This window comes from Pinus tabuliformis, chromosome Q (assembly GCF_031772625.1).
Source record: "Pinus tabuliformis cultivar Carrire ecotype Pingquan chromosome Q, CPIR1, whole genome shotgun sequence".
Classification (NCBI taxonomy): Eukaryota; Viridiplantae; Streptophyta; class Pinopsida; order Pinales; family Pinaceae; genus Pinus; species Pinus tabuliformis.
In genome coordinates this window covers 1,299,242,889-1,299,269,359 of record NC_142296.1, presented here as the reverse complement: position 1 = coordinate 1,299,269,359, position 26,471 = coordinate 1,299,242,889, and the positions used below count along the sequence as shown (strand labels likewise).

General features: G+C 40.1%; 1 protein-coding gene across 1 annotated transcript in view; it reads right to left on the bottom strand.

Moving 5' to 3' along the window:
* Positions 1 to 9,105: 9,105 nt before the first annotated feature.
* LOC149224583 (psbP domain-containing protein 5, chloroplastic-like) overlaps positions 9,106 to 26,471 on the bottom strand; it is a 191,391-nt gene continuing 174,025 nt past the window's right edge. Inside the window, exons 4-9 of the mRNA XM_089388219.1 lie at positions 11,008 to 11,057; positions 10,774 to 10,841; positions 10,319 to 10,417; positions 10,036 to 10,095; positions 9,769 to 9,828; positions 9,106 to 9,240 (exon numbers count right to left, since the gene is read on the bottom strand). Coding sequence (XP_089244345.1) covers positions 9,106 to 9,240; positions 9,769 to 9,828; positions 10,036 to 10,095; positions 10,319 to 10,417; positions 10,774 to 10,841; positions 11,008 to 11,057 — 472 coding nt within the window. The remainder of the gene's footprint in view (positions 9,241 to 9,768; positions 9,829 to 10,035; positions 10,096 to 10,318; positions 10,418 to 10,773; positions 10,842 to 11,007; positions 11,058 to 26,471) is intronic.

Genomic DNA, 26,471 nt, shown 5'->3' with positions numbered 1-26,471 from the left:
CTTCCTATCAAACCAACTTTTGCGAATGAAAATGCTTATCCTTTTATAGACCCCCAACAAAGCCTCCTTCAATTAATATATTATTGACAAATCAAAGGTGACTAGAATATGCCACGAGTGGAGCACTACTCTACATATGTGGCTTGGAATTAGTTATCTTGCACAAGTGTCGTCTTTTCATACAGGGCTCTCCCTTAAAATTTAGAATTCCACAAGTGTCATCACTTCATACAGGGCTCCCCCTTAAAATTTAGAATTAGTTTTTGGAGTAGCCTTTACGTGCGACTTTGGAGTTTCCAACAGATTTATGGTTGGAATCTGGTGAAAAAAATTGTGGCAAAATCTTGATTTGTGTTGTTTAAACTGATTTTTTGACTGCATATATAGATTCAGCACCTGTCAAACTTGTGATTTCAATGAATCCCTGCCATATTCTAACAAATTAAATTGTAAAATAAATTGGAAAACTTTCCAAAAAGTCGCACTTAAAGACTACTCAATTAGTTATCAAGCACAAGTGTCGTCTCTTCATACAAGGTTATCCCTTAAAATTTAGAATTAGTTGTCTTGCACAAAGTGTCGTCTCTTCATACAAGGTGATCCCTTAAATAAGCTCTATTGTTTTTCCTGAAATATCATTTACTTAATACCTTGGGAGTTGGGACCTCCAGAGGTGGAGTGCTCCTCAACATGTTTGCATAATTTTCATAATTTCCCTTTCGATACTTGAAATGGTGAACAAATCCAATAAAAAACCCGACACTCCTTTAATGCTTGTTTTTAAGTGTGAAAGGGTTTTGACTCTTGAGAAGTCCTCAATCCTAGCGCTCCTCCGTTGATGCCTTCCCTAAGCATATTACATACATGCCTAGCCCTAGGCCCATAGGAGATCTCTAATGGGAGGGCACTCGTCATTATTAGTTGTTGCACCTTCATTAGAGTTGTATAAGGGATCTTCAAACCATCTAGAAGATACTGCAATACTGATGCTCCTTCAAAATACCCAAAACAGTGTAGGGTCCATGTATTAGCCACTTTAAAGTAAATGCTCATCCAATCAATTATACAAACTAAACTGATGCATTTATAGGTGGTAACATTATTAAATAGGTCAAAGGACAATAGCTTGAGAGGTAACTAGTGGGTTTAATTCTTCCTTCACTAGGATTCTATTCTCCAGAGACATGACATGTTACCCTAAGTGACAAAAATTTTAACAAGTTGAAAATATTGACAAATAATTCTTATAAACCTGAAGGGATAGGAAAATTTGAATAAATTTGAATATCTGAGGTGAATAGTAACAGTCGTTGCAATTCGACTCTAGGTCTTGCCTAGAACAGTCCTACAAATTATCATTAAAAAAAACAAAGCATTATCAAACAAGCTCTTTACAAAAACATTGCTATTCTTTGCTCTATGAATGATAGAAAATAAGTCTTCTTTTGAATCACAATCTATTCCTTTACTATTGTCACATCGTATTATAATTAGCTCGCTACAATATGGAGCGTTTTCTTCTTGTTCTTGTTGTTTTTCCACGATCTTGGTGTCTGGGATAGAATCTTAAATCACCGATGCTATCAAACCAAATATCACAAGGAAACTACTTTGCACAACGGAATATAAACAGCAGTAATCTACTAGTGCACAAAATATAGACAACTTTTTACAATTTTCAACCCAACTTTGTTATATTAATCAAACTGAATAATACAACAGTCAAGGGCTCCAGTACCAAGGATAATGGCCCTCATACATCCACTAGTACCAGTATACAAATTGGGGCTTGGTGTCAGTCCATCGACAACCAATCTACCCTCAACAAGATACTTTGACCGTCTAGCTGATGTAGAGCTCCTCACAATTGCCTTGGTCATACCCTATCCCTGCCCGGTCCTTCAGCCCCCAATCTGTAGCACTACGTCTATCAATTTTACAATTCCATCTGGTCAATGAACCTTGGCTATCCAATTTTCTCACTAGTGCCTTTGACCATCAAGGGCACAACACATTGAGACTCCTGTCGAGTTGTTCACAGCTCCACTTGTGAACAACTCTCAACTGCGCACTGCTGCTCCTCCTCAGGGACTTTAGCCCACTATGGTCTTCCTACACTACTCCAATGAAGACCAACACAGGGCACAAAAGGCTGCCACCTATAACTGCAAGAGGTCCATCTCTCATAATGAACACAAGCTAGGAAGACTGCCCATCTTCTGTTGTAGAAGTCCTTCTCAACACACAAGTCGAGGGCTGCTCAACTACTCCTCTGGCTGATAAAACCTTGAGCTGAACAACTGCCACTCTAGCAACCACCTAAGTCCATGAAGATGGTGCACACCAGACTCCAACTTGGGCACTATCACACTGTCCTCCAGCACACCATAAATGCCCAATCCATGTCCACACTGTAGGAATTTACAGGGTAAGTTCCTCAGACAGAACACCAAAGGACACCGCTCACAAACAGATCACAGATCAATACACCAGTATTTTGACGTGGTTAAAACCCTCAAAGAGGGAAACAGTCCACGGCCTGAGCCAACGCGACCACTTCAGGCAATTTATTAATAAAAGAATGAAAATTTACATATGCTTCTCTCATAGACGGATTACCCTACAAATGACCCTCCATGCTCTTTAAATAGAGATCATGGACCAATCGGGTGTTAAGCCACGGATCAAGTGTCGGTAATACCGAGGAGAGAATGAACCGTCGGATCACTACATATCGTGACCGTCGGATTGTAAGTTACAAAATGTACATAGTAAAGAAACACACTTTACCTAACTTTATACCTAACTCTATACTAGACCTAACTCTATACTAGACCAAGTTGTACTTAACTATTTCCTATGTGTCGGAATATCCTAACATCCCCCTTAAGAACAACTTGGGATAGGATTGAAGGATTTACAAATATGACACAATAGGAGAAGGAAGGAGGCACTAGAGCCTATCCCCCCTTAGTGACAACTTCCTGAACTCCAACCATAAATCGAAGTTTAGTGAACTTTGCCTCTGTGAGAGCCTTTGTAAAGATGTCTACAACTTGATCATCTGTTGAACAATATTGCACTTCAAAAACATGGTCGTGAATGAGCTTTCTGATGAAGTGCATGTGCAGTTCAATGTGTTTGCTACGCTGATGTTGGACTGGATCTTTGCATAGCTGAATGGCACTTTGATTATCACACCAAAGTGTAGTCGGATGCTGCTGCTGAAAGCCAAACTCTGACAGGATCTGACGAAGCCACAAGGCTTCCTTACTAGCTTCTACAGCACCACGATACTCTGCTTCTACTGAAGAAAGAGAAATGGCACCTTGTTTCTTGCAAGCCCATGTAATAGGTCCTGAACCAAGAGTGAACACATAACCTGCAGTAGACTTCCGATCATCAAGGTCACCAGCCCAATCGGAATCAGTGAAACCAACCAATAGAGGAGCTGCTTCGGCACTGTAATGAATCCCAAACTGAACTGTACCTCGAACATAACGAAGTATTCTTTTAGCTGCTTTCCAATGACTTTCACGTGGGTTTTGCATAAATCGAGCAACAAGGCCAACAGCAAAGGAAAGGTCAGGACGAGTATGGGTTAGATACAAAAGTTTTCCTACAAGTTGACGGTATAAGGTAGCATCAACTTCAGGAGAAGTACAAGTGACTGAAAGTTTGACTCCAAACTGAAAGGGAGAAGGGGTTGGCTTACAGTCTTCCATGTGAAAATGGCGTAGAATATCACAGGCATACTTGGACTGAGAAAGGGAAATACCTTCCTTGGATTGCAAGACTTGAAGACCGAGAAAATAATGTAAGTGTCCTAAGTCTGTCATTTCAAACTTCCTTTTAAGGCTAGACTTCACATGGTTTATAAGGTTGGGATCACTACCAGTCAGGATAAGATCATCAACATAAAGAACAAGAATGATAAGAGACTTGCCCACTTTCTTGGTGTAGACAGTATTGTCAGAATGACACCTAGAAAAGCCATTTTCTAAAAGAAAGTTATCCATTATGGCATACCAAGCTCGAGGAGCTTGCTTGAGACCATAAAGGGATTTCTTAAGCCGACATACAAGGCTGGAGTCTGTTTGTATAAAGCCAATAGGTTGTTCCATATAGATTTCTTCATGCAAGTCCCCATGCAAGAAGGCGGATTTAACATCCATCTGATGGACTTCCCATTTGAAAGAAGCAGCAAGGGAAAGAACAAGGCGGATAGAGTTCATTTTGGCAACAGGGGAGAAGATTTCAGTGTAGTCAATGCCTTCAACTTGTGAAAAACCCTTAGCAACAAGACGAGCTTTATGTTTATCAACTTTCCCATCTGGTCCATACTTGGTTCTGAAAACCCATTTGCATCTAACAAGTTTTCGTCCCTTTGGTAGAGGAACAAGATCCCATGTATCATTTGCCAATAATGAATGATATTCTTCATTCATAGCTGCTTCCCAATCTGGATGGCCTGAAGCTTCTACAAAGGTGTCAGGATCATAATTCACTGAAGCTTGAGCCAGTAAAGAAGAGGCTCTCTCGAACTAAGAACGTGTACGTCGTTGATCTGTAGGATCACCGGCAAGATCACCTGCTGCATCCCGAGTAGCACGGACCCATTTTGGAAGCTGAGGAGCTGAAGGAGGATCCTGAGAAGGTGGGGGAGGATTTTCATCCTCGCTTTCATCATCTGAAGAAGAAATATTTTCAAAAGTAGAAGAGATAGGGAGAGGTGGCACATCCGCCGAACTAGGCTCGCAGGCCGATATATTTTCAGCAAACTTTACATCTCTTCTAATGATAACATTTTTGGACTTAAGTGGAATAAGTCTATATCCTTTAACATCTTCAAAATATCCAACAAAAATACATTGTTCACTCTTAGGTTCTAAAGCTTTACGTTTCTCATCTGGAATATGGGCCCATGCTTCACTTCCAAAAACACGAAAGTGACTTACATCTGGTTTGTTTGAGCTCCATGCTTCTTCTAGAGTGATATTCTTTAAAACCTTAGTAGGAGTGCGATTTATTATGTAATTTGCACAGTTAATTGCTTCTGCCCAATAATTAAGACTAAGTCCTTTAGATTGAAGCATACAATTAGCCATTTCCTTTAAGGTGAGATTCTTCCTTTCAGCTACACCATTTTGTTGTGGAGTATATGGAACAGTATGTTGCATTTGAATTCCATTCTTAGTGCTGATGAATGTGTTTTTAACATATTCTCCACCATTATCAGATCTTAGCTTAAGAATTTGATGTCCAGATTGTTTTTCAACAAAGGCCTTAAAGGCCAAGAACATGTTAAATACTTCACTCTTGAGTTTTAAGAAGTATACCCAAGTGCGTCTGGAGAAATCATCAATGAAAGTTAAGAAATACTTGTAGCCAGAGAATGAAGCAACTGGAAGTGGACCACATAAATCACTATCAACGAGCTGTAAAGGGGCTTAGGCGTGCCAAGAGGTACGTTTTTCAAAACTATCCCGATGATGTTTTCCGAGTACACATCCGGAACAAACACCATCTCTGCAAGATACCATTGGAAGACCTGTCACCATATTTTCTTTACATAGATTCTGAAGAGAGCAATAGTTTAAGTGACCAAATCGCTCATGCCAAAGTTTGCTCACTTCATCATTATGAGCAACAAATACTGAGGGAAGATTTGATGACCCAAAGTTGTGAAACTTATACAACCTTGTAGAATCATCAGCAATGCCAGTAGCTAAAATCTGTCTAGGATCTCTTAGGTCCTTAATTACAACATCGTGAGGTGAAAATTCAACGACTTTACCTTCACCTGAATGGGTTATCTGATATACAGATAGAAGGTTGCAGGATAAGGTTGGAACACATAATACATCATTAAACTGACCATTGTCTAGATGAACAGTTCCAGTCCCTACAACACTAAGAGATCTATCATCACCAACATATATATTTTTGGTGTTACAATCATTTAAAGAAGAAAACATGGCTTTGTTTTTGGCCATGTGATAAGAAGCTCCAGAATCAATGAGCCACTCATGAGAATGAGAAGAAGAAGATACATTTAGTGCATAGCTAGACCGAGATGCTTGACAACCACATGCAGAAAGTGCCATTCCTGAAGATGAAGTTGAAGTTGAAGATTGCTCCAAATGGATGTTATGCTTCTTCATTGCTGCTTCCAAGGCTTCCATCTTCTTAAAGCATTTGGATTCTAAGTGGCCATCTCGATTACAAAAGTTGCAATGTCTATCAGTCTTCTTCCCTTTGTTTTTATTTGTCTCATCATTTTGTTGAAATGATTTTTCATTTTGAGGTATGAAATTGCTTAGGACCCTTGTTTGGTTTAGGACCATTCTTTTTAGGATACAACTTCTTAGGATTCTTTGGATTTGGTTGCTGCTGGGCGGCTAACGCTTTCTTAGAAGAGTTTCCAAGATGAAGAAGACCAAGGTGTAAGAGTTTTTCTTGTTCTCTTATTAAAGAATCACAAAAGGAATCAAAGGAAGGGGACTTGTAGGTTTGTCCTTGAGAAATGAAGGCTTCTCTTGTAGAATAGAAGGTGGAAACAAACACAGAATAGGCTGGTCCCAACTTAGTAAGAATGGAGTAGATAAGGCTACTATCTTCTTTCTTAACCTTAACACCTTCCAAGAGAAGTCTAAGGGTCTTGAACTTGGACAAAAAATCTTCAATGCAAGAAAAATTATTGGAGTCCAATGTAAGCAATTCATTTTCAAGTTGATGGGCTTTAAGTTCATTTTTAATTCCAAAGACTTTAGTAATTTGTTGCAGTGCTTCATCAGGAGTATCAAGTTCTGCAATATGGAATCTAAGATTTGGAGAAATAGACATTCCTATCAACCCACCTGCTTGGTCTTGCCTATTTTCCCATTTAGCTGCCTTATCTTCATCTTTCGGTTTGGTCTCTTGGCCTGTGGCTATTCTGTAAAGACCTTTACTTCTCAGTAAATCCACAATGTAGGACCACCATTGGAAGTAGTTAGTGCTATCAAGAATGACTTGGCATGGACTTTCCATTTTTTAACAGAAACTGAAGCTGTAGGATGCTGAAACTAAGTGTACCAATGGAAAGATCTCGAAAAATTAGGCCGTTTCAAAAAAAGGTTCTGAAAACGGCTTCCGAATGAAGAAGTTATGGCTTTTTGAAAAAAATTTGATGAAGTCGCCGGCGAAGTGCGGGAATGTGCGGAAATGAAAAAATCCGCCCCCACAAAATGGAGACTTGAACCCAAGACCTCTACTCTCATAAATTAGCTTTGCACCAAGTGAGCTATACAAAAAGTTTGAGAGAGAGAGGGGGGGGAGTTGATGCTTTGGGTTGTGTGCTTGCTTTGAGAAAGCTCTTTTTCCCTACAAAACAAAAAACACAAAACCCAACACGGACATACAAAAAAACGAACCTTGCGGCTCGAAGTTAGCTTTAGCCGGAAACTAAATATTTTCAAAAATGAACCTTGCGGCTCGAAGTTAGCTTTAGCCGGAAACTAAATATTTTCCTCAATGTTTCTGATTTTCCGAGATCACACTAAGGTGCAGCGGAAAAGAGCATACGCATGAGAAAAATCCTTCCTTTCTGTTTCTGATTTGCCCAGATCGCACAGAGTCGCAGGGCAAAGAGCATACGCAGAAATGAAAGGTATAGATCCGGTAATAAAAAAAGCTAAATAAACCGAAACCGAAATAAACAGAGAGAAAATAACTGTAAACTGCAAATAAACACTGTATACCTCCAGATCTTAAAAATGACGCAGCTAGGGCTACCAGAAACCTTTTCGCGTGAAACGAAAGGGGTTCCTCACTGGAACAGATGCTCCCAACACAACAGAGCAGTCCTCTCGGCCCGAAAGCAGTCAGAAATAGTAGATCTAGGAAACGGCAGTTGGATGCAGTTCTACCGGCTTCAGATTTGGATCACCAACGGACGCGGCCCTCAAATAGCTCTGATACCATGTAGGAATTTACAAGGTAAGTTCCTCAGACAGAACACCAAAGGACACTGCTCACAAACAGATCACAGATCAATACACCAGTATTTTGACGTGGTTAAAACCCTCAAAGAGGGAAACAGTCCACGGCCTGAGCCAACGCAGCCACTTCAGGCAATTTATTAATAAAAGAATGAAAATTTACATATGCTTCTCTCATAGACGGATTACCCTACAAATGACTCTCCACGCTCTTTAAATAGAGATCATGGACCAATCGGGTGTTAAGCCACGAATCAAGTGTCGGTCATACCGAGGAGAGAATGAACTGTCGGATCACTACATATCGTGACCGTCGGATTGTAAGTTACAAATGTACATAGTAAAGAAACACACTTTACCTAACTCTATACTAGACCAAGTTGTACTTAACTATTTCCTATGTGTCGGAATATCCTAACACACACATGGTCCACTCTCATGCTGCCCTCCAACAGACCACAAGTGACGAATCCTGCGGTAGCATCTGCTACTAGTTAGGACATCCAACACCTATGGAGACCCTTCCACATGGATGCTAACAGACTTCACCAACTGTCCTATCCTAAGACACCATCCTCCTAGCAAATCTCATCAACAAGAGAGCACATCCTCCAACATACTGCTCATCTGCTCTTGTCCTTGGGATCTGTGCTACCTGAGCTCTGGTTAGGACTGAAATCACACTGCTATAGCACCTAAGAAATACTCCAATCACTGTGTTTTCCCTTTCAACTAACTATCCTTCAATGCTGTCCCTTTTTAGGCCTCTTCCATACACTGTTTTTTCTTGGAATCCTTCTCAAAGCACCCTACAGCCTGCGGTCAAGCTACAGCAAGAAGTTTGCTCGCTGTTCAAGGGTTAACGCCCTCTGCTTAGCCTGCGGTGGCTTCTTAGAGACTGCGACTGGGTGAGAGGAGCCTCACTAGGCCTCTCGGCCCTCCAACAATTCTCCACACATGCTGTTCTAGAATCAACACACCTGTGGCCCAAAACAGAAGCAAATACAAGCACAGAAAGCATCATTACCTCTCCTCAAACCTGCAGTTTAGTCCTGCAAGAAGTCCGCACCCTAAAACGGAGAGAAATTCCTCCCAAACTCGTCCTTCTTGCTCCACGCTAGCTTCAGATCTTCGCTGCAATTTCAGAGGTATTTTCTTGATGAGATTGCTCTTCGATATCTCCAAATGACCACACATATGACCTTAATATATAGCCTTCACAAGGGCTCCAACGAATATGCAAGGTGGGCTTGTACAACTGTCCAAAAACACAAGCATACATGACTTGTCACCCACAAAACCCACTTGCAACTTCAAAAATTAATATCTCTTCAAGGACAACTCACAATCGGACGATTCTTGATGTGTTGTATTTGTCTCGTCATCTATTATCATCCTCATCCATCACATGTCGCAATCTCATCACGGTTTTGGCCCAAAGATCAATGGGTGCAAAACCCCAAGCTTGAGTTTCAAGCCCACAAGGCCACTTGTGGAGCTCCTTCCTCCAAGCCCTCGATCCTCAAGGCTTGGAGTACCTCCCAAGCTACAAAAATCAACACTCTTAGCTCTAGGTTTCCTTTCGTATTCCTCGGAGGTGACTTTTGCACTTCCCTATCACACGTTTTGGCAGGTTGTACTTTCCAGTCATAGTAACCTATCTTTGTCATGTGTGAACATTACTACAATATCATTTCATTCCTATTCAATGCTTGATAATCAGAGACCAAATTTTTGAACTCATAGAAAATTATTACAAGAGTTTTCAAATTCTGCAAATACTTACTGATGTCGTTGGTGACTTCTGTGCAATATACTCATAGTACCAGTATGGCTCACCATCAACCTGCCAACAGTACCCATTAGGAAAAAATTCTAAGCAATTCATAAATACAAACCTGCAATGCTGAAGAATACACAAGTATTTCCAAGTGAGAAATGACTTTTCCAGATCAAGATATTAATTTCCAGAACTGAGTTCAGATGATAACAGAAAAGAAGATTAAAAGTATATCATATGAGAAAAGGGAAATATAAAATCCATCTTGCATACTTTATCACTATGAACATTAATTACTGATTTTTCTGTCACACGCTCTCCTGTTGTCACACGCTGCACATAAATTCCCACCTTTAGAAGTTCCCAAGAACACAGAAAAACGATAGGGAAGCACTCAATCACAGTACACAAACTATTCAAGAAGTGTTTCAGGCACAAACCCATTAATTAAAAACAATGAGCTTATATGTAACTATTATTATATCTAATTGTTACTTTGTAAGAGCACAAGATTGACTATTGATCACATCACTATTTATGATTTGTCGAGGTATACCGAAGTAGATTTGTCAGAAAGAACAGACTCGGCGACATCTTTTGCATCCCATGTGTTCTTGTCCTTCGAAGTCAGAAAGCGATTGTTTGGAGGACCTATCTGCAATCATGTGGCAATACAAGATCTTCAATCTTGAACCAGAAAAGTTGACAAAGGTTGCTTTCTCAAAACATATATCCTTTGAGAATTCTTTCAAACTCCATACTTGCTATCACACATGAACCAAAATCTTCTATATCTTCTGTTTATAAAATACATTTGCTTTTTGTTCTCTCGCATTTTTTAGGAAAGCCTCGAGAATATGTACTCATGTGACAAAAGGCTAATTATATTAACCTTGAAAGAAGCCATCTCACTGACGTCAATATGCAAAGAATCTCATTGATATGTCCCTCAAAGTTCTCCATATTTTCATGAAAAACAAAAAGAACAAAAGTGCCATTGCTTTAAGTTACCGAAACAGAAATAACAAGGTTGTCTTTGATGTCTAGACGTTCGGAAACAATGCGCTGCCGGGCATCAGCTGAAAAAAAAAGTTCAAACAATGTTAACATTTATGTATTGTTTCTACTTTCCTAAAAGGTATATCATATGTGTTCAGCTTTCAAATTTCCATACATCTGAAAAAAAATAAAGGAGAAAAGATTGCACCTCTAGCTAAGAAAAAAATCAATCGCAGAAGCAATTACCAGATAAGGGCGCAGCTGAAGAATATCGTTCTGGCTTTCTAGACTCAATCCTGATTTGCAAGAGATGAAATTCATCATTTGAATGGCATAACATAAGAAAAAGAAATGCAATACCAGAGGAATTGCAGTCTAAAAGATAAACAAAGATGTTTGAGATATTATGGTGATACTCACAAATAAGGATATTAATGATATCGAAGAAACAACAGTGATTTACAGATGGAGTTTACTGTACTAATTTATAAATAGCACAGTTCACGCACTAATGCACTATGTCTAACTGTAGATGTTCATAAAGAGCTGATATAACTGAACTTAACGAAAGCCATATGTAGAAAATAACCAGAGACATTCATGTAAGAGTCAAGACACAGATACTTAGGAGGCTGGAAACTTTGTAATTATCCAACAGAAACTGCTGTAGTTAGTTTACATTTCTCTACTCTAGCTCTCACCTGGGTTTCGTCAACAAGCTAAGGGGGTATAAATGTTTGGAGCATTACGGAAATACTTAAAAAGATAATAATGATATCATAGGAATAAAAGTGAGTTGCAGATAGGTTAATTGTGCTAATTTATAAACAGAACAATGTGTGCGCTGATCCAATCTAACTTAAGTTGTTCAGAAATGCATCAATATAACAAAACTTAACCCAAATCATAAACAGAAAATGACCGGAGACACTAACATAAGAGACAAATCCAATATTAGGCAGGCTGGATGTTATGGTTTATTCAATAGAAACTGCAGTAGTAAGTTTAAATTTCTCTACTCTAGCGACCACCAGTGTTCTTATCAACAAGCAAAGGAGGTATTAATACAAAAATAAGTCAAATAATCAAGCAAGGGTGCCTGCTTGAGTCCACAAGTTGGCTGAAGACAGCACATACATACAATGAAAATATAAGTAAATAAGTGTGCAGGTTGCTAAGTTGATGCAAAAGTGCCACTGATCTGTCCACAGTGCACACTCAGCTCTTAGAGGGGCTTTGTGCCAAAAAACACACAGGCTTCCGGGCTCAACAAAAGAAAATAAAGTAATTTCATTTCTTTAAAAATGACTTGCATCTTTATTTAACACCAACAAAACTATAGAAGATATGAGTATCCCCTAATATAGCTACAGTATGTGAAAATAGATGAGAACAGATAATCTGTATAAACAAAATATATTAGTGTACTTTACTGCAATGTTTTTACCCAAGTTGTAGCTTGTATTTTAACTGAAGATGGGCAGCTACACCATGATTGATGATTTCTATGTGGTCAAGTTGTCAGACACCGACATGATATTGGGTGTCCAATGGCTTATCAAGTTATCACTATAGAGAGGCACTGGAACAATTATCAGACCATGGAGATGGGGTTCATTTCGAAGAATAGTGGGAGATAGTATTGAGAGGCATGAACGAGGGTGCCCTAAAATCGCTACGGCCAAACAAATGAAGTGCTTGAGCAGAGGTGAACACATATTTGGGCCAACAAGAAACATTGTGATATCGCAGGACAATCGACATAAAAGCATTCAGCTTTTTCTAGGCAATGGGAGCAACTCGCAACCTAGCCTGAGAACGATGACTCAACTTGGTTTCAGCCTCACTAAGAAACCATTAGCAGAGGATTTATGCTCAAAGAAGCTGTGTGAAATAGAGCAAGGTAGCTACCTGCAGTTTGGAGGACTTGTTCAGCAACAGATGTTGGGTGAGAAAAGACGGATAATGAAGATTGAGCTAACAGGAGCCTAGCTTTCAGAACAAGCTAGTCCATGGAGACAATTTTGGGTGGCAGGAAAAACATGTAGATATCTTGTCTCCATCTACATTATCAACAGGTTTTTCAGGTGGATGAGATCTTTCCCTCCTGATCACCACCTCAGTTCAGTTACACAATAGCAGAAAAGTCAGCAGGATTGCATCACTGGTAACAAAAAGAAAGAATTTATGGGCCATGTTACCGCTCAAACTAGTAGGAGGCATAAAAGGGACAACTGCTAGGTCAAGGGCAACAATGGAGATTTAGCCCACTGTCACCTTAGCTAAGACTCCTTACTCTTTACAGACTTTCACCGATGGGAGGAGACCCAATACATAGAAAGTCACTTGTGAAGGATGAATCAACCAATGGATGTGAAGTGACCTTAATGATCCTTTTCCTAGAAGGGGGTTAAGAATGTAGCTGACTTGCTCTTCAAGCAAGGTACAAAGATTTCTAGGATAAGGAGGTGAGGATTTCAGAGTTAGATTAGAGGAATATGCCTTGTAAAGGAGTTTCCCAATCCTAAAATCCTTATTCAGCTTGAATTCCGGAATGGTTCTTGAAGAATTGACTTTTCAAAGGTATGGGACACACAACGAGTTGAAACCAAGTCAGCTATGAGAGATGAGAGTCATAGCTGAGCAGACAAGGAAGGAGGAAATTGAAGACCTCAAATTGGCAAGCAATTGACTCAGTGCAGATCAGTGCTTGCAAGATGCAGTGTTGGTAGGAGGGCTAATGACGGAGTCATCGACCGAGCGAGTCGGAGTAGAGGATCCTAGGAGAGTCAAACTGGTATGGGACCACACGGGACCAAGTGGACCCATCCTAGGTTAAGGAGAGAGAATCTAGCAAGCAATGATGTTCTTGACCCAGACAAGGAAGGGGAAAGGATCAAAGCAAGAATTTCCAATTGAAAGTGTCAAATTGATCCTAATGAGGTGCTAGCCAAGGGAATACCAAGGCAAATTTTGATCTCAGAGCTAGGGCTTGGGTTATCTCACAACTCCACTGTCGGAATGGCTTCAAATTTGGAGGAGGGCTTGAGGACACACCAGCGCGATAGAGGCTAGGAGATCAAACTTTTTCTTTGGCTATTTTTTCAGGAAAGTGATGCCTTAGGTGACCCAACTTGGATAGGCCTAGAAGAGAAAGGGAAAGGTGGAGAAAAATGTTCTTTGAGTGATCACCTATTGGTGGATTAGTGCCTAATCCCTTGGGGAGAATGGAGTCGAGGAGAATGATGAGAAAGGAACTCGTATTTCAGTCAAGGAGGCCTTAAAGACTACTTTGCTTGGTCCTTTAGGGCAAGAAGAAGAGACCTCAAAGCTTTTATACTTCGCTTGGCAAAAAGAGATGGCCTATCAAGATAAATTCAATGATAGAATTATCCCTAAGAGATTTCATTCCACATACATGGCCCATACATTGAGCAATACTATATAGAAACAATAATTCCACAATTTCGCAATTATGCAATGCAACAATTAGCCCTAGTATAGAGAAAATCCCATTCAATCCATATAACAAAAGTAAAATAAGAATAGCATTAAATGTATGTACTTACATGTAATAGAACATATCCAATCATCAACAGTTTGACAATAAAGAAGCTCCAAGATAAAATACTCCAATCCAAACATCAAAATTCATCCATGCTCCAATTCATCATCCCAGAAAAAGTGTAAAATTCTTTAAAGAGAAGAATCATCCAATCCAAATAGATGATACAAATGAATTCATGTCTCTCATCTTTGGAGGAGGCCTTGAGGACACACCAGCGCAGTAGAGGCTAGGAGATCAAACTTTTTCTTTGGCAATTTTGTCAAGAAAGTGATGCCTTAGGTGACCCAACTTGGCTAGGCCTAGAAGAGAAAGGGAAAGGTGGAGAAAAATGTTCTTTGAGTGATCACCTATTGGTGGATCAGTGCCTAATCCCTTGGGGAGAATGGAATAGAGGAGAATGATGAGAAAGGAACTCGTATTTCAGTCAAGGAGGCCTTAAAGACTACTCTGCTTGGCCTTTTAGGGCAAGAAGAAGAGACTCAAAGCTTTTATACTTCACTTGGCAAAAAGATATGGCTTATCAAGATAAATTCAATGATAGAATTATCCCTAAGAGATTTCATTCAACATACATGGCCCATACATTGAGAGATGCTATATAGAAACAATAATACCACAATTTCGCAATTATGCAATGAAACAATTAGCCCTAGTATAGCGAAAATCCCATTCAATCCATATAAAAAAAGTAAAATAAGAATAGCATTAAATGTATGTACTTACATGTAATAGAACATATTCAATCATCAACAGTTTGACAATAAAGAAGCTCCAAGATAAAATACTCCAATCCAAACATCAAAATTCATCCATGCTCCAATTCATCATCCCAGAAAAAGTGTGAAATTCGTTAAATAGAAGAATGATCCAATCCAAAGTGATGATACAAATGAATTCATGTCTCTCCTATTTATACACTCATTAGAGTTTGAATTACATAATTTGAGCCTACATTAGCCCATCAACTAAAATAATGTGCCAATAACTATCTATTGGTGACAAGCCCATTAAACTAGCTCACAAATAAAATAATAAGCCTCTGAAAAGATCGAATGATCAATAATGCATGTCGTTGGGCTCTCTAAGAGGCCTGATGAAGTCCATAAGTGCCAAAATGATGAATTGGACTTCCAAAAGTAATGGACAAGGGGTTGGCCCCTTGATCTCCAATAATAAACTTGTGGTGTTCCCAATGGTTGTGAGGGCACACAAGTGACCTCATGAGCCTCCAAGTAAGTCGAAGAAGCCTGCAGACCATCTGTAAGCGCTCAAATGATCGTGCAAGTGATGTCACATTATCCTACAAGTCCTGGGTCATTTGCCAAGTGCATGGTACATCTGTAGGGTTGGCTAGGAAAAGGTGAACCAGGTGCATCTTCTTCATCCAATAGGTGAATTCTAAGCAATCTTTGAGCATCTTTGGGGATCCATGGAGTGTTGTCTATTGCTGTGGAGGCCCATGATTCTCAACACACACCCTACATGTGCCAATGTAGCCCTTTGGAAGGTTAGGACCCCGTATAGGGAGACCAAACCCAAGATGGAGACCATCTGCAATCCTGCATAAGATCCAATGCGTATCCTACCCTTCCATTACAACAAGTCATCAAGGAAATCGAGTAAAAGATCTTAAAAACCATGGAAAACATGTGGGGACTTCATAATGGCATGCCATTCCATAATGGGCTTTAGCATGCGCTAATGTCTCCAAGCTCCAAATGGGGTTAACCAAGTATCCCATTAGTTGGTTTCTACTCCTAAAAAGGATAATATGTCCAAGGTACATCCTTTAAAAGGTGGTGGCATGTGATAAAGAAATGAATGGACTAGGGAATGAAAAGGGGCAACCCTAGGCCACATGTTGGGGTATGTTAATTTATGGTATGTTCTATGCTTAGTGCAATTTACTTCAATTTCTTCTTATTAGCCCAATGTCAATTTCAATGTTTAGCAATCACATTAACATAAAGTAAAATGTTGATAGAACATAAATAAATCAACAAAAGACAAGCCAAGACAAGAGACACTAGATGTGGCAGCTAGCCAGGGACAAACCCCAATTTGGGGAAACCCTTTGATCAATTCTTCTATAATCTTCAATAATTCAACAAAGAGAGAGAGATAGTACAATATCACAAGTCTAATATTTTATATCAGCAGACAGCCCTGGATTGACCTCTCGTCAACCTTGAAGAACTCGGTCTTTAACAGCAAACTTCAGCAACCCAAAACATCCCTTAGTTAACGGCCAAAACAGCAGTCAAAAATCAGCAGCCTGCGGTCAGCACTAACCAGTCAACATTGGTCAACAAATCGGTCAACGCTAGTCAATGCGGCACCCAAACAGCATGTGCAGGTCAACACTTCGTCAATGCTTGGTCAATGCACTCTTTAACAGCCCTGTACTTCGTCAACGCAACCCTAGAAAAGTCAATGTTTCCCAAAAAGTCAACACTTCCCTAGAAGCAGTCAACGCTACCCTAGAATCAGTCAACGTTGCCCTAAAACAGAAAATTTGTCCTTCCTCTTGCACGTGTGAGAGAAACTGCTCCTACGCTGGTCCAATGAGATGTAGAGAGAGAAGATGAGTGTTGAGATGATGAGAAATAATGCCACAAGGTATCTTTCTTTTATATGAATCATTAAGGTTAAGCTGGGGGTGTGCCACACACTTTAGCTCGCTGGCCGACCTTAACAAATTGCAAGTATATACAAATAAATTCATATCTCCATAAATACATGTCGGAATCGGATGATCGTTAGATCAATCCTACACCTCTCGACGAGAGGAATCCAAGAAAAATATCTGCTGCCATAAATAAGATGACCCACATGGAGATTGGCCCTAGTTGCCAATTTTAACACTCCCTCTCAACTAGGGAGAACTCCATCTGCTAATCCATCTGTTTGTTCGTACTATCTCTGCCATCAAATGCACTGCTCGGCTCTCCTCTGCTCTGCCTTGCTGAACTATGAAGAAGGAGAAATGATCGAGGATGCATCATACCATCATCTACTGACCTGAAGTCTGTCCCAAATAAAAGAGAGTGTGTCATACCACTCTTACTGATCCCATATCAGTTCCAAGAGAGAGTGAGTTATATCACTCTTACTAACTGAAGTCAGTTCCAATTGATCCCAGATCAATGTCGATCATCCTAGCATAGGGAGTACGGTAGATACACGATGCGTCCTGTTGACCTCTACGTGTCAACTACCCATAGCAATACACCCCCTTTTTTTCGCAAAAGGGATAGCGCTTGATCGATATGTCCGTGCCATTCGACTGTCATCATCAGCCCAATCATGTTATGTTGTAAACCCAGTCTGCATGTGTAAATTGTAAATAATATTAGCAGATCTAAGTCATATATGTAAATTGCCTAGGCAAACCTAATTTCCTAGTGATAACCTACGTTCCAGAAGGTTTTTTGTCTCACCAATCCATGATCGGCAGAGTTTTCCTTCAGCCTAACCCCAAAGCCGGAATGAATTTTGTCATTGGAATCTTAGGGGAATCCTAGTGTGCTTCGAGTCTATGTAAAAGTAATTTGGAAATAATTCTAGCTATTTGGTTAGGTTATTACAAATTGTTTGATCTGCTAGATTATATTTGTGTCGCAGAGCTGGGTGGTCTATGAGGGTCTATGTCAAATGGGTTTTCCCCCTTGAGATGTAAAATTGTAGAAGTCATAAAGTGTCTTGAGGGTTAGAAAATGTTTTATTCCCTCATAAGTCCTAGGTCCTAGGTGATTTTTCCAAAGGCGAAGTTCGAGGATCCAATAAAAATAATAAAAATTAAAAATTAAAAAAAATATATAAATAATAGAAGATATAAATAATAAATAAATAATATTAAAAATAATAAAAAAAAATTATTAAAATTAAAATTAAAAAATAAAATAAAATAATAAAATAAGTCAAAATTTTGAGAAAATAAATGCAAAATTTTAATTTTTAATATTTTAAAATGCATTTAAAATTTCGACGGATGAGATTGAAATGGATTTTGGTCATCATCAACAGTCGAAATTAGTTTGACATGGATCACTCGAACTAGCCGTTGGGATTTTTTCCTTTAAATAGGGTGTTAGGGGTCATTTGAAATCATTCGATCTGTGAGTCTTGTGCTGAAGAAAGCTCTCTTGTAATCTTTTTCTTGTGCAATAAATACTTTGGGGTTGAAATCTTGCTGGTGTTACTCTTCTGAAGTGTTGCAAGGTGTTTCATTTTTCTGCATAAATTTGGTTTTAGCCATTGGTAATAGCTTGATGAAGAGTGTTGTTGAACACAAGTATCTTGTTTACTCACTAGGGTTTGAATGGTAATAGAATTTCTGAAAATAATAGCAGGTATCTCCATTGGATTTGGATTTTAGTACAGTTTTTTCTCTCTTTATCGATAGTTGAAGTGAGCTGTGCAGGAAATCTAAATCGTGAAGATCAATGGGCGTTTGGGGAATTTCTCGGCTGAACCAGCCAACTCCTGAAAAGCATTTTCTTGAAGAGCCCAGCCAGTTTCGATCCTGGGTTTATCATTTAAATTTATCTTTTGTAAAAGAAAATCGAATGAATTGAATTAGGAATGAGCTAACAGCTCAATGATAATACAGAGATATTTACAATAATAGAAACATCAGGTTTCTATGTAGACTAAGGAAACAATCAGTTTCGTCTAAGAAACTGCTAAAAGAATAAAAATAGCAACAGCTAAAAGAATGAGCATTAAATAGAAATAGAAATATTCTAATACCCTCCCTTAATGCTCAATCTATTTACAACACCAATAGACCCTCGGAATTTTACAAATTTATCAGGACCAAGAGGCTTGGTGAAAATGTCGGCGGGCTGCTCTGTTGTGGGAACATATTGCAACTGAACTGAGCCGTCTTCAACCAGCTGGCGAATGTAGTGGCAATGAGTTTCCACATGCTTTGTTCGTTCATGAAAGACTGGATTCTTGGCAAGTTTGAGCACTCCCTGATTATCACAAAATAAAGAAGTAGGCCCGGTCTGGAAAACATGCATATCTGCAAGCATACGTCGAAGCCAAACTGCCTCACAGGATGCCTTAACTGCTCCCCTATACTCTGCTTCTGTTGAGGAGAGAGCCACTGCCTGTTGCTTCTTACTAGTCCAAGTAACAGCACCAGATCCTAGACTAAACACATACCCAGCTGTAGATTTACGGTCATCAACCGACCCTGCCCAGTCAGAGTCAGTGTAGCCACTGAGAATAGGATTGGAACTGCGAGTATATAAGAGACCATAATCAGAAGTACCACGCACATATCGTAGCACCCACTTTGCTGCTATCCAATGATCAGCTTTAGGAGCTGACATGAAGCGGGAAATGTAGCTTACTGCAAAACTAATGTCGGGTCTGGTAGCAGTAAGATAGATGAGACTGCCCACTAATTGCCTGAATAAAGTTTCATCCACAAGGGGAGAGGGTGACTGTGCTGAAAGTTTGAACCCTGGTTCCATAGGAGTCGTGGCCGGTTTGCAATCTTGCATTCTGAACCGTTCCACAAGATTTTTGGCATACTTGGACTGAGAGAGAAAGATCTGATTTTCAGTCTGCCAAACTTCAACCCCCAGACAATAATGAAGAAGTCCCAAGTCTGTCATCTCAAAAGTGCTGCATAGATCTTGTTTGATCCCATGGATCAAATGTGCAGAGCTGCCAGTAATGATAAGGTCATCCACATAGACAACCACAAACAAGATATCATCACCAGTATGCTTGATATACAGATTTGCATCAGATGGGCTCCGCTGAAAACCCTGATCTGTCAGGTACTGATCAATTTTCATGTACCAAGCCCGAGGAGCTTGTTTCAATCCATAGATTGCTTTGGCTAACCGACACACTTTCTGTTCTTGACCAGCAACCTTGAATCCTGGAGGCTGCGTCATGTAGACTTCTTCTTGGAGATCACCATTTAGGAAAGCACTCTTTACATCCATCTGATGAACTTTCCAATTGAACTGAGCTGCTAGGGCAAGGACAAGCCTTATGCTACTCATTTTGGCTGTAGGAGCAAAAGTCTCCTCATAGTCGATGCCTTCCTTCTGTGAGAACCCTCGAGCCACAAGACGAGCTTTATACTTGTCTATGGTTCCATCAGCTTTGTATTTCACTTTATACACCCATTTGCAGCCTATGGGCTTTTTTTCAGCAGGAAGATCAGAAAGTGTCCAGGTGTGATTCTTCTGAAGACTCTGGTATTCGGCTTCCATAGCCTGTTCCCACTCAGATGTACCCTTAGCCTCTGAATAGGTTTGAGGCTCAAAAATACTGTGTAGGTTAGCCATAAGAGCAAAATTGACTGTAGATTGTTGTCTGTTCTTATGTCTAGAAGTTCTACCTTCAAGGAGCTCATCATCCCGGAGATCACCAATGGTTTTAGCCCACCATTTAGGCCGAAGAGTAGAAGAACCAATATCAGGAGTAGAGGAACCAATATCAGGAGGAGGTGGAGAAGACTCAAGAGCAATAGGGGCAGCAAGGGGAGGGTTAGTTGCTGGAGGAAGCTCAGATAGAGTATTATCGAATACGGATGCGACATCATCCCTCCCTTCAGGTGGACCGACCGGAAGAAAAACACTGTGAGGCTGATCCTCAGAACGCTGCTCAGAAGAAGAAAATTGAAAGAATCCTCTGTCTTCATCAAATACTACATCTCGACTGAAGCTAAGACGACCAATGGCTATATCTATCAGCCTATAGGCCTTGTGATGATCACTGTAACCTGTCATCATGAGTTTCTGGCTTTTGGAATCCAACTTAGAGCGCTTAGCAGGTGGAATCCAAACATATGCAACTGAGCCAAATACTTTGAGGTGACTGATCTTAGGCTTACGACCAGACCAAACTTCTTCAGGAGTTTTCCCTTTAACCGCCTGAGTAGGTGATCGGTTAAGAAGATAAACAGCAGTAAACACTGCTTCAGCCCAGAATTTGTTTGGGACACTCCTGTGTTGTAACATGGAACGAGCCATTTCAACAACCGTGCGGTTGCGACGCTCGACAACACTGTTCTGCTGGGGAGTGTAAGGGGTGGTTAATTGACGTTTGATGCCATGAATATCACAGAAGTTGGCAAAAGCTGAGGAACAAAATTCCCCCCCATTGTCGGTCCTAAGGGTCATGATATTACAACCAGATTCTTTTTCAACTAAGGTTTTAAACTTCTGAAAGGTACTGAGAGCATCAGATTTATTTTTTAAAAAATACACCCACATCTTTCTACTGAAGTCATCTACAATAAGTAAAAAATATTTGCAAGCAGCGATAGAAGCTGTATTCATAGGACCACAAATATCAGCATGAAGTAACTGAAGTACCTTAGATGCGCGCCAAGATTCTCCATTTTTGAATGAAGACCGATGTTGCTTTCCCGCTTGACAGGCGCTGCATACCCCCAACTGCTGAGTCTGAATATCAGGTAATCCTGACACAAGTCCGTCCCGAGAGAGCTGAGAGAGATACTGCATATTTAGATGCCCATATCGCTGATGCCATAGAGTGATGATGGGAGAGACACGTGCTGCTAGATCCACATCTGGAGAGTCACCGGTGTCAAGTAGCCTGTATAGACCATGGTCCTCTAGGCCAACAACAACTGTTAGACTGGTCTCCCTGTCAATGATGGAGCACTTGTGTGCACTGAACACAACATCAAGCTGAGGAGAATTCCTCATAATCTGGCTGACAGACAGCAGATTAATCTCCATACCGGCAACATAGTATACATTCAGAAATATAAGTGTGCGTCCACCAGACTGAATTTGAACTATACCCCTGCCAGCTACAGTGTACTTTTCACCTCCACCAAATACCACGGAATCACTGAAAGGTGAGAAGTCAATAAACCAGTCACGCCTGTGAGAGAAGTGGCGTGATGCACCAGAATCAATGTACCATGCAGAGGAAGGAACATGTTCTGAAGACCTTTTATCCATAAAGGCGTAAAAGGCAGAATCTGTCTGCTCGGAATGTTCTGCAACATTTGCTGTCTGATGTGGCCCTCCCTGTTTCTTTTGTTCAGAAGCAATCCTCTGTCGGCGATCTTTCTTCATGTGACCGAACCTGTGACAGTAATTAAACTGCACACTTTTCTTCCTAGCAGGATCAAAAGGCTGAGAATAGCCTTTCTGCTGAAAGGACTGAGAGGACTGGTATTTTGCAGCAAATGCATTTTCCAAGGGCACTGATGAAGCACCACTACCAAACTGTTGTTTCCACCGATCCTGCTGCAGAAGTTTGGTACATAAATCTGGAAACTTCAGATCAACATTTGTGGTCGTAATGTTGAGAGTTTCTATGAAGTGTTCATAAGATTTCGGTAGACTTTTCAGAGTAATGACTACCATATCTTCTTCCTCCATGGTCCGACCAATGGCTTCGAGCTGATCTCGAATGTCTTTGATTTTGTTGAGATGTTCCTGTAAAGACATATGTTCATCCATCATGATGGAGAACAACTGATTTTTGAGAAAAAATGCTCTGCTTTTGTCAGATGTCTCGTGCAGTTCTTTCAACTGTTGCCAGATTTCGGCAGCGGTCTTGCCAAAAGGAATCTGTGGTAACTGATCATCAGTGACAGAGAGCTTGAGAAGCATAACAGCCTCTCGATTTCGATCATCAAATTTATCTTGATCGGTACCAGCTGTACCGGGACGAGGCTCTTTGCCCAAAATGAGCTGATCAAGACGCCTGTATTCAAAAATGGTCAGCATTCTTTGTTTCCAAATGTTATAGTTGCTGCCATTAAAGCGTTGATTTCCTTCTAACATCAGATTGGTGAGCGTGGCCATTTTCCCAAAGACAATACAGAAGTCTGACACACAAAAAAAATGTAGCTGCCTGCTAAAAATTCCTCTTTCAAGATGACTGTACCAAACCTTAACAAATTCTGTTTTGAAAGAAATAGACTTGCACAAGAAAATAACTCAGATCTGTACCAAATCTTGAGTCAGGTCAGTCTTCAATGAGATTCTACAGGACCGTAATATAGATCTCCAACTGCTTGCAATGGTTATAAGTCTGCACGGATTGCTCTAAATCGAGTCCTCCACAAAGTTGAGTCATAAAAATCCACAAGATTAAGTCTTCAGACAACCGAATTGTTTGTAGCCGTTCTGAAAAGAATACCAACAGAATCTCTGCACTTTTAAGCACAGGTCGAAGATATTGAGGTGTCGTATGCAGGTCTGTAGTCGTTCTTCAATGTGTATTCGCAAAGAAAACACAGCCCAAACGGAGCTCAGAATGACCCTGAACACGTTTTACTGTGTATCGATCACCGTCACGTGAAAATGTCGTCACTATAATCTGAAGAATGCCGTCACGTGGTGCAAGCGGGGCCGAACGGGATTCGAACAGGAAGAACAGAAATGCGAGGTCTAACTGTAATGCCTGGAATGGAGCTTCGAGGTCGGAGAACGTGTTGACGAGAATACGTGCCGCTGGAAAGTGCCTTACTGAACTTGATATGTTTCGGGCGTGCCTCGATTCGAAGCTGGCTAGTCCTCGATTCGAAGCTGTTCTGGTCCGATCTCTCAGATCACGTGTTCTAAAGACTGCTCCGACGATTGGCTTTCATTCCCCTCTATCGATTGATAGTAATTTTTGCCCTTTGCCGTTTTAGAACTTGGGCCCCCGGGGTTTCGAATCTTGGTTCTTCGAAGGCGTCGGCGGTCCTGCACGGCTTCCAAATTCGTTGATCGGGTGGCCACGAAATAAACAAGACTTCAAAACAAATAAACTGTTCAACCGACAAATCGACTGCTGCCCCCGGATTCGAAATGCCGGATTTTAATTTCAAGGCAATTTCACGATTCTGAGCACCGCCACAAAGTTAATTCCTCATAAAATGATAATGCAGGAGAAGAATCCCTTTCTGTATCGAGATTGACGACTGTAAGCTTTTATCACAGTGAGCAAAGCCGAGGCTAAGACTCAGTGAAGGCTACCTGGCTTACAGAGGGCTCGACCTTAGAAAGGAATGAAGGAACTCAAGAGATTAGGATACGAAGAGGATAGCTGATCAAGAAATCTACAGACCCTGAGAGCAGTTTCGAAATGAACTACTGAATTTTTCAAACTATGAAAAATTATTTCGAAAAAAATTCTTGTGCTCTGATACCATAAAAGAATATCGAATGAATTGAATTAGGAATGAGCTAACAGCTCAATGATAATACAGAGATATTTACAATAATAGAAACATCAGGTTTCTATGTAGACTAAGGAAACAATCAGTTTCGTCTAAGAAACTGCTAAAAGAATAAAAATAGCAACAGCTAAAAGAATGAGCATTAAATAGAAATAGAAATATTCTAATATTTTGAATGCATGAGAAGTTTTCTGAAGTATCTCATAGTAAATCTAAAATTCTGAAAATATTTTTGTGGATTATTGACAAATCTGGTTGTTGTAAAGTCGTAAATCTGTAAATATTGTAATTGATTTGTAAGGTTTTATTTTTAATTCTTGCATATGTTATTTCTGGGTGTTTTGTTCTTGAATTTCGACCTCCTATCACAGTGACTACAGTCCTATATTTCAGCCTCCTTGTGTAGACCTTACTCATTGAACAGAAGTGGAATTTCTCTCCTTCTATGAGAAGAGTTTGATTAAGTATTTCATTGTTGACTATTTTGGATTTGTTGGAACATTTTGATGTACTATTAATGGACAGAATCTCTCTCTCATATGGAAAGAATTTTTGGGCTTTTTCCTTGCTGTGAGATTAATCTTGGTATCTCTTGTATGAAGATTCTGAAAACTAGAACCCTATTTCAACAACTAATATTATTTCTCCTAATTGCTAATTAATTAACAATTTATCTGTTATGGCAAATATCGAAGTAAATACACTGCAACCTTCACAAATAAAATACTACGAAAAAAATAATGTGTTTGAAACTGAGAAATGTTAGCACACACATTAAATATGAGACAATTGTTTTTGGACAAAAGTCCCTAGAAAAACCCAACTTGGGAAAATCAGTGCAATAGATGAGGGTTTTATTATTAAGCAGCAGTGAGAAATTCTAAGTACAAATGGATGTTGAAATTTGGCTATCCTACAAAGAAAAATATTGGCAGAAATCTAGTGAGGAATTTTCCTCACCCCACAAGCAAACTCTCAACACAACTTGCCTTCAAAAACTCGGCCCTCTGACCCTCTGCGTCAGCTTTTGCGCAGCCTGCTAGACGTCAAGCCTCTGACTATTCTCTAATGAAGTCATTTTGCCTTCTACTGGTTAGAAAGATGCTTCTCCGGCACTTTGGGACTCCTTCCCGACCTTCGTCCCTGAAGACATCTCTCTCTCTCAGCGAATCAAACTTGCCTCTAGAAATTGTTACGCTTCCCTTGCATCAGCTTCTCTGTGGCTCTTCTGCCTCTCTGCAAATGCACTCACTGGATCTGGAATACTTCCTCCAGCCTCATTGTCTCTGCCCCTCTCACACTGCTTGCTTCAATCTGTAACTCTCTCCGGCAACCGACTGCTGCTACTTTGCAAATTGATCTGCCTATAAATCGAACTGCTCAAGTGTGCTCTCCATCACCACATCGACCTCCTCTTATAATCCTCTATTGGAGCACCAACGGCCAAGATTAAGACATAATCTATGGCTAGGATCATCTTTGGATCGATCTATGTGAATTTCTAGATGATTGTCGCCTTGACTTAATTAATATTGATTAATTAACCATATTCCCTAAGTTTGGACTTAGGAAATATTTTAAAACTAGTTAATAATCTAATTAATTCATTTATAGGCAGAATTTCCAGAACAATTTCTGGGTTTTGGAGATCTCATGTATTCTAGCCTCTCCACCAAATTTCGTGGCTAGAACACATTCGATGCTACAAATACTAACACTCCCTCTTAGCGAGGTGTTCTAGTGCTACACTCCCTGCCACAACACCATGTTTCCGCATCATCTTTTGTCATGCTGTTCATGTCTAGCCATATTGCCCACCAACCATTGCGCAACTTTGATATACGTTGAATCTATGTTGTTGTTGACCCTATTAAACTGCTCCCAAAACTGCATCTGCACTGCAACTCCCTCTCATCTGTTGTCGCTGCAATTGCAACATCTGCAACTGAAAAGCATCGA